Below are 10571 nucleotides of genomic sequence, written 5' to 3' on the forward strand. Positions count from 1 at the left end.
CTAACCACTATACTGAACACATGAAACTAATACAAAATAAAAGTAAATGTAAGCTGTAATTGAAAATAAAATTCAAAAAAATAAAAGCAGTTAACCTTAAAAAAAAAAAGACTTGTTCGGCTTGAAACCTCAACACCTGGCACATTGCTTAGCACCAGTATGTATGTAATAATGATTTCCTGAGTGACAGTGAAATTGTAGAGAGAGAGAAGGGTCAGGGAGTTTATCTGTAGATGCAACGTTGTTGGAATCGTGTTTTCTGTGCTGATTTTTGGTAGCCTTTGTATTGGTTGGGGCCCACCTATGAAGGCAAAACCCATGATAGTGTTTCTGAGTTTGTGATATTGTCTCCTTATGGGTTCTGTGAGGTTAGCATCCAAGAGACTGTATTTACTCCCTATGTTCCATTCGTCAACATATCCAGCCGTGCCTGTGAAGGGGCTGCCTTGTTTAGTCTCAGCATCTTCAAAGATAGAAACCTTATATAGCAGCAGTCTCTTCCTATGAGTCATGTATAAAATAGGAACTACTTGCTAAGTTAAACACGAACCATGTCCGGTATTCCTAATAGCTATTTTCTGATCATTACTTGCATGTTTGAAAAAAATAAGTAATGTTTCCCACAGATAATGTATATTGAATGCCTTTTATATTCTGAACACTGTTATAAATGCTTTAAACATATTATCTCTTAATCTTTAGATATTAGTTTTATTCCCATTTTACAGGCCAATATTCAAAACATTAAGGAACTTGTAGTTATTAATGAAAGCTGGGATTAAACCCTGTTTTCCTGACTCCAGGGCCCCATTTTTTTTTTAATCTTTAAGTTATATTGTGGGCTTTTTTCATGAATCAATAATTGTTTTACCTTACTTTTTACTGAAAGCAAATACCTCCCCTGAGCTTAGCTAAACTCTTCAAATATTTACTGGTCTCTTTAATCTAGATCAAATAGCTCCTAAGACTTATGAGTGAGCACAACCTTTGGAGCCGTCATTGTGGGTGGGTATAAATGCTGCGTTCACACTCCACCTTTCTGCCCTCACTTCTCAGCTCTTAGCTCGCTTTTATTCTCCCTTCATGGACACGCCAGACAGAGCGTGGAGCTGTTCCCATTTTGCAGAAATAGATCCTGAGCTTCAAATAAAATTAAATGATGTCTTTCCCACTACCTTATCTACATGTGACCGTTGGAAAGGGAGTACAGGATAAATTCTGTGTCTTATAGTCTACATTTTATAACAGCCTTATGTGTGTAATGAGTTGTTGATCACAATCTGTTTTCTATTAGATGGATTTCTACATGAGAATTTGACGCTGTGAAAACTAAATTTAAGTATACTTACTGAGAGAGCAAAAATATTGAACTAGTTGTGTACTGCTATTGCCAGATCTCCCATAACAGAGCTGAAGAAACGAATGAGGTAGAGTAAGACAAGCCAAGGTGCTTTTCCAGAGGTAGCTCCTGAGGGAATCGGTTGAAAACTACTCTTTCCAGTTTTTTGCATGTGCTTTACAATTCATGTTCCTTTGCTCTAGCTGCCTCCATCTTGGGTTTTCTTCATTTTTTTTTTACAGTTAGAAGATAAAATGTAGAATCTCTTATTTTGTGTATCTCAGTAATTCTCAGAGAGAAAACTGCTTGTGTCTACTTTGTCTAAACATGTCATTTCCTCGTTAATCTGATCCTAATGTTATGACTTGGAATTGAGAATCTCCCAGTTACCAAATCCAGGGCTAGGGGGACCTGATAGATACCAGGAGAGATGCTGATTTTGTTCATTTTCAGACATTATATTTCAGATTCTTCGCCTTATACATTTTAGTTATTTTAATAGGAATAACCAAGTCACCTAAGTTTACAGGGACAGTGGTTTCAAGTATGTGGCCAAGTAGTGATGTGACTTTATTTTTCTCTCTCTGGAGTCATCAGAATCCTATCACGTTATTAGATTTGACATTATGTAGGAGAAAGAATAATGAAGGGAATACCTCTTAGTTACTTGACTTTTTCAGCCTCTGTTTTCTCATCTGTGGAATGGGTGAATGGGACTGAGCTACACGCTATGGAAGCTCCCTTCTAGCTGCCTGTCTTTTCTGTCTCTGTCTGCAGTTAACCAGGAGCATTTATCATCTAAAAGGGATCTACAGTCCAATATGAAAGTAATGCATGACACTCATGCTTTAAGATGTTTTCAAAGTCAACACTGGCTTAAAGAGGCATTTTAAGTTCTTGCGGCAAATCCAGTGCCATCAGCTGCACAGGTGGGCTCCTCCTGGTGCCTCTGAGGACTTTGTGCTGAGCCCTTGGAAGAGCGCAAGATAAACATTTCCCACCCAAAAGCCAGGCTAAAAGCTGCTGTTATGGGGTCTTCCCACAACTTTATTTTCTCACCAAAGCACTTTTACAGTTAAAAGGGCGCAGCGATCTTGGACATACTACAAATGCACATTTAATTGGTGTGTGAACTTTTGAGTTCAGATAAGGAGCTTTTATTGGAGTGAAGCAAAAATATCATAAAGGCTACAATTAGAGCCAGTTGCCCTGAGAAGGTTCCTTTTGCTTCTTTCTTTCCTTTATATTTTTCAGGAGATCAAAGGAAACACAGTGGAGGGAGAATCTGGGAAGAGGGGTGGTCAGTTCCTGTTATCTTTGAGTTGGTCACCTCCTAATGAAGCTGCCATTAGAAATAAAGACCCAGGGACACATCCTGGCTGCACTCCAACAGGGGAACCTGGCCCCAAACTTTCAACTCTGTGGTCTGATTCCTGCAGAAACATATATTGACTTGGCACCCTGCGCACTCCATTTATAAATTAAATTTAATCATGTTAAATGGGGGGAGAGTCTCCTTGGAGCTCCCAGTGCCTGAAGCCGACCTTTGGTAGCAATTCTTTGGGGATGCGGGTCCTGAGAGTTAGGGCCGTTCTCTACCTTGAGGCCTCCAGATCTTTCTTCTCAGTGCCTGCCTCATTCTGAGCTCAAGCCTCTCAACCTGTCCTTGTTATGTTTACTGAGCTTTGCAATACAATTTTAGCAATTGATCGGGAGCTGCACTTGGGTAATTGTCATCCCCTGGAAACTGGCAGATGCAAGTTGCAGAATTTGCTTGGAGGGAGCTGCCTGGGTCGCTGTTGACAGTCCCCTTTGCAGGAAGCTCATGCTGCAAGGACTGCTAGCCAATTGGAAGGGCCTCCGAGGTCGACCCGTGGACCAGAGAGTCCAGAAAAATCTGCATTAATAAGAACGAAGAGGCTGTGAAACTACGATTTGTATACCAGGGGGGTTAGGGGTCCCGGGAAATGATCTGTTGGTGGCGGAAGAACACCGGCAGCTCTTATCACAGGCAGGCAAGCCGGCGGGCAGGAAGCCAGAAGGAGAAGAGTTCCTGTCGCTGCGTTTTCGGTGATGCCCCTGATTACAGAGACCATTGTTTGTCTCCCCCTCCTCCTCCCGGGCCTGCTCCCACCGGGCTCTAATGACAGCCTTTAATGATGTGACCAATTAAAGTCTGCAGCTCAACTCTAGGGGAGCGGATGAGAAATCAGAGGCTGGCACGCAGGCGTCGGCCCGGACGTGCCTCTGCCAAGGTTACACACCTCTCTGAAGCCGGTGGGCTGTTGGAAGAGCAGCCTAATGGGCGATGCTAATAGAATAAGCACGGGCCGGGACGCTCCCCGCGGCTCCCAGGCGGGCACAGCAGAAGGACACAATGTGAAAAGCAACCGCACATCCGTGAAACCCGGCTGCGTTTTTTTCTTGTTTTCTCTAAAAGCGCGGTTGCCAGCCGCCTTTCTGAGTTACTGTGACATGTGAGCATTGCTTTGCCAGGGTTTGGGAAAAGCCGAGCCACCTCCCCCCACCCTCCTGCCTTTGCTAGGATCCGAAACCCCTGCAGCCCGCTGCTTGCCATGGCGTGGCAGAATAGGAGCTGGCAGAGCAGTGGGGGTTCAAGTGCAAGGGGGCTGGTTCTCTCCAGGGGTTTGTGAGGGGAAGGAGGAGACATAGCACCTTATTTTTCTTGTTGCACCAGGATCGGACTCTAAGAGAAAGTTACAAAGATTCTATAAACAGAAGGAACAACAACAACCAGAAAAACCCACAGCGTCAAAGCACATCAGAAAAGAAAGCCAAGAACAAGGGAAAATGTGTTATGAAATAGTTTTTTCCTTAAATCTTTGGGCATCAAAGGTTTATTATCTTGGACAATTGGCATCATTTGAATCTCTTCCCTGCCCACACTCTGTTTTCTGCGCCCTAAACTGCTCCGGGTTCCCCAAAGGACTCCTGTCATGTCTTGTACCTTCCCAGTAGTTCTGTGTACCTCTTCTGCCTGCTGGTCGATGCCTACTCATCCTCAGGTTTGGCCAAATTTGTTGAGATTCTTTTATGAGCAAGGATGCATGTGGCACAGTCTCAGGCCCTGGGGTAAATCAGTCTGAGAAAGTTCTCTTGCTGGAAGAGGTGTGACTGTGGCCCCCAGGGGAGGCGGGTGGACAGCCCAGCCCTGGTGGGTCAGGGGGAGGCAGGCCAGGCAAGGGGTCCTGGATGAAGTGACATCTCACCCAGTGAGGAAGGAGAGGAAGAGCATTTCAGACACAGGGGAAAGCAAGAGCAAAGCACAGACATGTAGGAACTGCCAGTAGCTGGGTACACCGAGGAGGAAAAGCAAGGGAGTGTGGGGAGAGATGAGACTGGACTAGAAGGCAGGGCTTGACGAGGGAGCCTGCCCACCACTCTAAACTTGCATTTCATCCTCTTTGCAACTAGCATAAGTGAATGACCTTGTAGTCAGTAGGTTTCCAACGGATCCGCTCCTGACAGCTGGCTCGTCTGCACATTTCTAGGGATGGGTAGATTGTATTAGTGTTAATTTTTAATTCCACAGAGGGAAGGAGGGGCCTTCTCTGAGACCACACAACCGATCTCCTGCTACAGGGGTACACGATAACTTGTTTCTAGCTGAATGCTGCCCCTACTGAGTCATACTCCATTCTGAAAACAGTACTGACCACCCCAGTTGGAGAAGATTATGGCGCCCACTGGAATATATTGCACTTGGGAGACATTTGATACACACTGCTTATGCATTTGTGCTGTTGATATATGATTACATATAAAGAAATTTATGTGCTCAAAGGTTTAAAACTATTTCATAACACATTTTCCCTTGCTCTCTGCCTTCTTTTCTGATGTGTTTTGATGCTGTGGGTTGTTTTTTTTGTTGTTGTTTGTTTGTTTTTTTGTTTGTTGTTCTTTCTGTTTATAGTATCTTTGTAACTTTCTTTTGGAGTTTGATTCTGCCTTTAAGTGATTGCATAGTGATAATATCCTTCCTGCCATGTTACTGTGTCTTATCTCCTCTTTTAATGCAGAAATTAAAGAACTTAAGATTTTATTAAAACTTAGAAATCTCTTGAATTCCTTCTCTAAGAGCCTTCTAAGGAGCAATCCTGAATCCACTTGGACACCAGCCAGGGCAGGGAACTCAGTACTCTCAGGGGAACCTCGTTCTAATTTTGGATCATTTTCAAGGTCTAGGAAAGACTTCTATTTCTGAGCTGAAATCTTCCCTGAGTCTTCACTCCTTCATGCATTCACTCATTCACCAGCGGTTATTGGCACCTATGTATAGTCCTTAGCACTGTTGTAGGCCTTGGAACACAAAAGTGAATTAGCCTTGCCCTTTGCCCTCCACCCCTTAGCTGGTTTCCTCTAGGACGTGATGTCCTTTTACTCTTATTTCTTAACAAACTACAAAGACCTTTTGCAAACATTGCCTGGGTTGGTTTAATCTGGTGTTGAAGACATCGATGGGGAAAACTCCCCACATATCTTGCCACACACCCCAAGTTGTGCTAATTGGCACTCGGGCACCGTCTGTCATGTCTTGTTGCTTAATTAAATCCACATTTGTTTTGAGTGTTCTTTTTACTCTGCTATTATTTATGCATGAGAGGATAAAAGCAAATGAGGAAAACATTTTATAGTTAAATTAGTTCGAGGGAAACAGTCCTGAATCATAAGTCTTTATCGCTCAGATAGCTTTTTATTTCAACATAATTTTTGTCCAACAAAACCACAAGCTTGTTGGTTACTACCTCTTCCCCCCAACACACACACACACACACACACACACACTTGTCTTTCTCCCCAGAGTTTAACCTTGGCCTTGGATATTAATTTCTAGTGCCTTTCTCTTGAATTCTCTTGTTTTCCAATTCAAGAAATAACAATAACACTTTATATGCCTATAAAGCTTCACATCTTTTCAAGATCCTTTTATATTCACTAGCTCAGCACTATTCAGAACCTGTTTTCTGTTTTCTTTTTACTGCCCCTGATACCATTTGATAGGCACTTTCTTATGGCTGTGAGTAAAATTTTGAATATAAGCCAATTTTATTTCTGATGTGAATTATATTGAATCACAAAGTATTCAATAGTCAAGTAGGCATTTATCATTGTATTAACACCAAGCTCAATTATTCACAAATAAAAATGAAGTTTCATAAACTTTCTCCGGAGAAACAGAAGGCTTGGTAGAGAAAATTGCGTGAGTGTAAATTAGAAATTAAAAAACCCATTTGTCTAAGGTTTATGTGGTCAGATGGAAGGCAAAGATTCCTTTTACCTCAGGGCGAGCCTGTGGTGAGAGGAAATAAACAAAGCTCTAAAGTTAAACATTAGACATTGTAAAATCCATCAGTCAATTAATAATAAGCACTTACTTGCATTAACGGCTATCCCATAGGCGACCAGTTTGTGGAATTTGAGGTTTTTATCTAATTGCCTTCTCCATGTTCCTCGGCAGCACTAGGATAACAGAAATCAAAGTCTTGCTTTGGGAAATATCATAGTGATGACAGTGTCATGAGAAATAAAGAGAGGACCCATACTCTGCCTCTAAGGACTGAATGTGGGAGCAATGTGACACAAACACAGGGGACATTAGTTAGTCAAACAGGCAAAGCCAAATGGTTATTACTGGCTTCCTGAAATTTCAACTCAATAAAAATGACTGCGTTAGTAGCACCCTGGCTATAAGTCAAAACTCTACAATAAACCTGCTCATGTTCATGCTCAGCTTATTTAGAAAATGAGGATGATACCCATCATTGTCATCGATGTAGTTTGGTAGTTCATAAATTACCCCTTATAACACAAAGAAAGGCACTACTATCACCTACATCTAAATACTCATAAATGTATGATGAACATATATATATACATATATATATACATTTGTACATATATAAAAATTTGTCCATCAAAGGTCAATGACCTTTTAAGGTCATTTTTCTGTGCAGTGTGTTGCTCTGTTTAGCATGAGCCACAGTTAAGTACCCAACACAGTGAAATCAATATAATTGGGAAATGTTCCATTATGTCTGGTGGGGGTTAAAGTGTTCATAGTAAAATCTGTGTGCTGTGACTGTGCTTTCTGGTGTTGAGAACTCAGATGTTTCCGTAGTGATATTTGGCTCAGTTGCATATTTGTCTCCTTTCAATCAGAAATGGTAATAGTTCAAGCTGTTATAATACTTCCGTGTCAATGAATGAGCTCAATTTTATTAGCTCTACTTTTCAGATGGAGCAAATGTATCAGGGAAAGGTTGAGTGCTGGCCCAATGTCATGCAGGGAGTCAATGGCAAAAACAAAAGTCAAGTCAGATGGACCAGTTTCTGATTTTCAGTTTTAGCCATTGTGTTCTCTTACAAAGAAACAAACCTGAATCTAAACAAGTTTATTGGGAATTTCACAATAAACCACATCTCTGTGTTCAAGGGCACTCCTGTTAGTCATAACCACTACAATTATTTCAAATACTTTAGTACTTACAGTACTTGCTCCTCTTATGAATGAAATAAGGTTCCGACTGACGGGTAATAGAATTAGCATGCAGTTAAAATTCAGGCAGACTGCAGATGCTCTTGCCCACGCCAGTGTCGACTGTCCATATGTAAAGATATGAGAAAGAGGAACAGTGAAAACAAGGAAGCTGGGAAAACAGAATGCATTTTGTTTTCTAAAATGATAATGTGTAGTCACCAACTCTACTTACCCCCAGAATAACTCGTGTGTAAAAGAAAGACTCTTCCTCTTCATACCAATGGAATGTGTCGAAAAACAGATATAAATTAACTCCCAACCAAGAGAGCTGGAGTAGAATGAAAAGAGAACAAACCAATACGATCCTCAATCTTTTTTTTCTTTTCATAATCACTTGGGGTTCAGTTCAAATGAAATAAGCTTCTCAATATTAATCAGAATGAATCCATATAATTATTTTATAGGTTAGTTTTTAACAGTAATTATATTGGTAAGAAATCGTTACCTTAATAAAAAATATTTTAACCATGTATGTGTATTCTTTAAGGAATTTTATGAAAGTACAAAGCCTTCCTAATCAGCATTGCTCTGTGACGTTTTAAATCAACGCTATCAAGAAGGAGCTACTGTTTAAAGACAACTCATAAAGTCCTCTAGAAAAATTCCAATTTCATAGTCTAATTCAAAGACTTCATTTGATTTAGAGAAGCACTCATACATTATGCAAAAACAAGCCACTTGACTTTAAAAATAATTAAAAATAAACTCAATCGGAAAACAACTTTACATGATTCTGCAAGGGTACATTAAATATATCTACTAAATGTTTTCTAACAAGTTTTATTCTTTTAACCAGAGTAATACTTGAAGCCATTCAGCATCCCTATACACGTTATTCTAAAAATCAAAGATGACTCAATATATACATTTGAGGTTGAATAGCAGAAATGACACTTACGACTAATATGACAGAGAGACTCTCATTCAAAACCCAGCACTCCATCACGCAGCTTTGCTCTTTGTTGCTGTTGGCAAGTTATTCCTTTCATTCACCTAAGTTACCTCCTTAGTCAAGGCTCCTCTGCTACATTATTTTGTCTTTTTGTCTTAGGAAGTACCTACTGGGAGCAGCTCTCGAGGAATTCCTAATTAAGGACTTCATGCCAAAGGCACATCACCGAGCTGACACGCCTCATGACCTGGATGAATATAAGGCAAGTCTCTGTCTAATGATTCCTTTCTTCAAAGATCTCCTACGCAAAGAAAGCTCATTTTATTAAATTATCCTCATGTACTTTATACCCCACTCATTTTCTACATGATTGCAGTCAAGATGATAATAAGCCTTTATGTAAATTTGAGAAATAACCTAACTGCCGAAGGTTAGATGCAGCAAAACACTCCACAGGAGCTTCCTCTACTTAGTTTATTTTCTCTTCGTTATTTCCTATCCTCCCCTTAAAAAATAAGCTCTTTTAAAAGATAGAGAATGGTGTGTAAATACATATGAATAGAACACTCTTTTGGAAGATTGTGAAGAGAAAGGAAAAGATCGTTTAAAAAAATCACATACAGGAGAACGCTCATAAACCTGAAAGTGTGACTAGAAAGAATGAAGTAGATGATTTCTGTGGGCTTAATGAAATAAATCCAATTTTCCTAATCCCACGTGGTGCACCCATGAGGTAAATGAGAATACCCTGATCCTAGGGGTAGCTGTGTATGAAACTGGCCATGCTCTGATTTCCTGTGTCAAAGTTGTTAAATGCAGTGACTATGACAACTCTGGGAAGTGAAGTTGTCTCAGTTGAAGCAATTTTCTGGCTAGTCCTGGCCTAAGTATTTTATTTAAAAATTTCAGACATTGAAGATGAAAACAGGAGGATATTTGAATCATTTGAATGATTGCCTAAGCTTTCTGTGTCTTCATATGGTGAATCTTTTTACTTGTCCTAAAAGAATAAAAATTGAAAAATACCTGGTAGGAATAATAATTTATTGACCAATAATAATAATCCTAACCTTTAAATAAATAATACAGGTAGTAGGTTAAGAGCTTTTTGAGAATTGTCCAATTAAATCATACATTAAGTATATGGAATAGGTATTATAGAGCCCATTATACAAATATGGAAACAGACCCAATGAAATCTTGTAGTAGAAGCAGTTGGGACTTGAATTCAGTTCTCTCTGACCCAAGCATCTTCATTTTTAAACACTACCTTGTGCTGCACTTTACGAAGTATTAATATGTGGATTTGTGCATCAAACATACTTAATATGCAAATATTAATTTCACTCCTATAAATTGGACATATTTAATAGCAATTTAGTTGATTAATTTCAAATAAATATGGGTTATATGTGATTAAGTTTGCTATTGCCACATAATGCCAATGAATTATATATAAAAATCAAGCCTAATTATGCTAAGAGGACTGTGCCCTCTAAGCTGGGACTTGTTTGTGACTTTTCCAACAGGTCAGTCCGAGGCTTAATCCTATATTGGCTCCACAGATATAGGTAACAAGCTCTTATTTCAAAGCAAATGTCTCCATGTCTACCATTTCATCACACTCAATTAGAACAGATTCCATTCAAAACCCCCCATAGTTCTAACCATCCTGAACTTTGGTATCGCAAGTTAAACATTTTGATGAATAGGTGAGCTTTCTACTTGTCCACCAGCCCTGACTGTGTTACCTCTTTTGAGCCGTAGTTTCCACATTTGTT

General features: G+C 40.0%; 1 protein-coding gene across 1 annotated transcript in view; it reads right to left on the bottom strand.

Annotated features, from left to right (window-relative positions):
• NOX3 (NADPH oxidase 3) overlaps positions 1-8874 on the bottom strand; it is a 73355-nt gene extending 64481 nt beyond the window's left edge. Inside the window, exons 1-4 of the mRNA XM_006757683.2 lie at positions 8797-8874; positions 8071-8166; positions 7848-7958; positions 6736-6820 (exon numbers count right to left, since the gene is read on the bottom strand). Coding sequence (XP_006757746.1) covers positions 6736-6820; positions 7848-7958; positions 8071-8166; positions 8797-8841 — 337 coding nt within the window. The 5' untranslated portion in view covers positions 8842-8874. The remainder of the gene's footprint in view (positions 1-6735; positions 6821-7847; positions 7959-8070; positions 8167-8796) is intronic.
• Positions 8875-10571: the final 1697 nt, after the last annotated feature.

This window comes from Myotis davidii, unplaced genomic scaffold (genome assembly GCF_000327345.1).
Source record: "Myotis davidii unplaced genomic scaffold, ASM32734v1 scaffold1494, whole genome shotgun sequence".
Taxonomy (NCBI): domain Eukaryota; kingdom Metazoa; phylum Chordata; class Mammalia; order Chiroptera; family Vespertilionidae; genus Myotis; species Myotis davidii.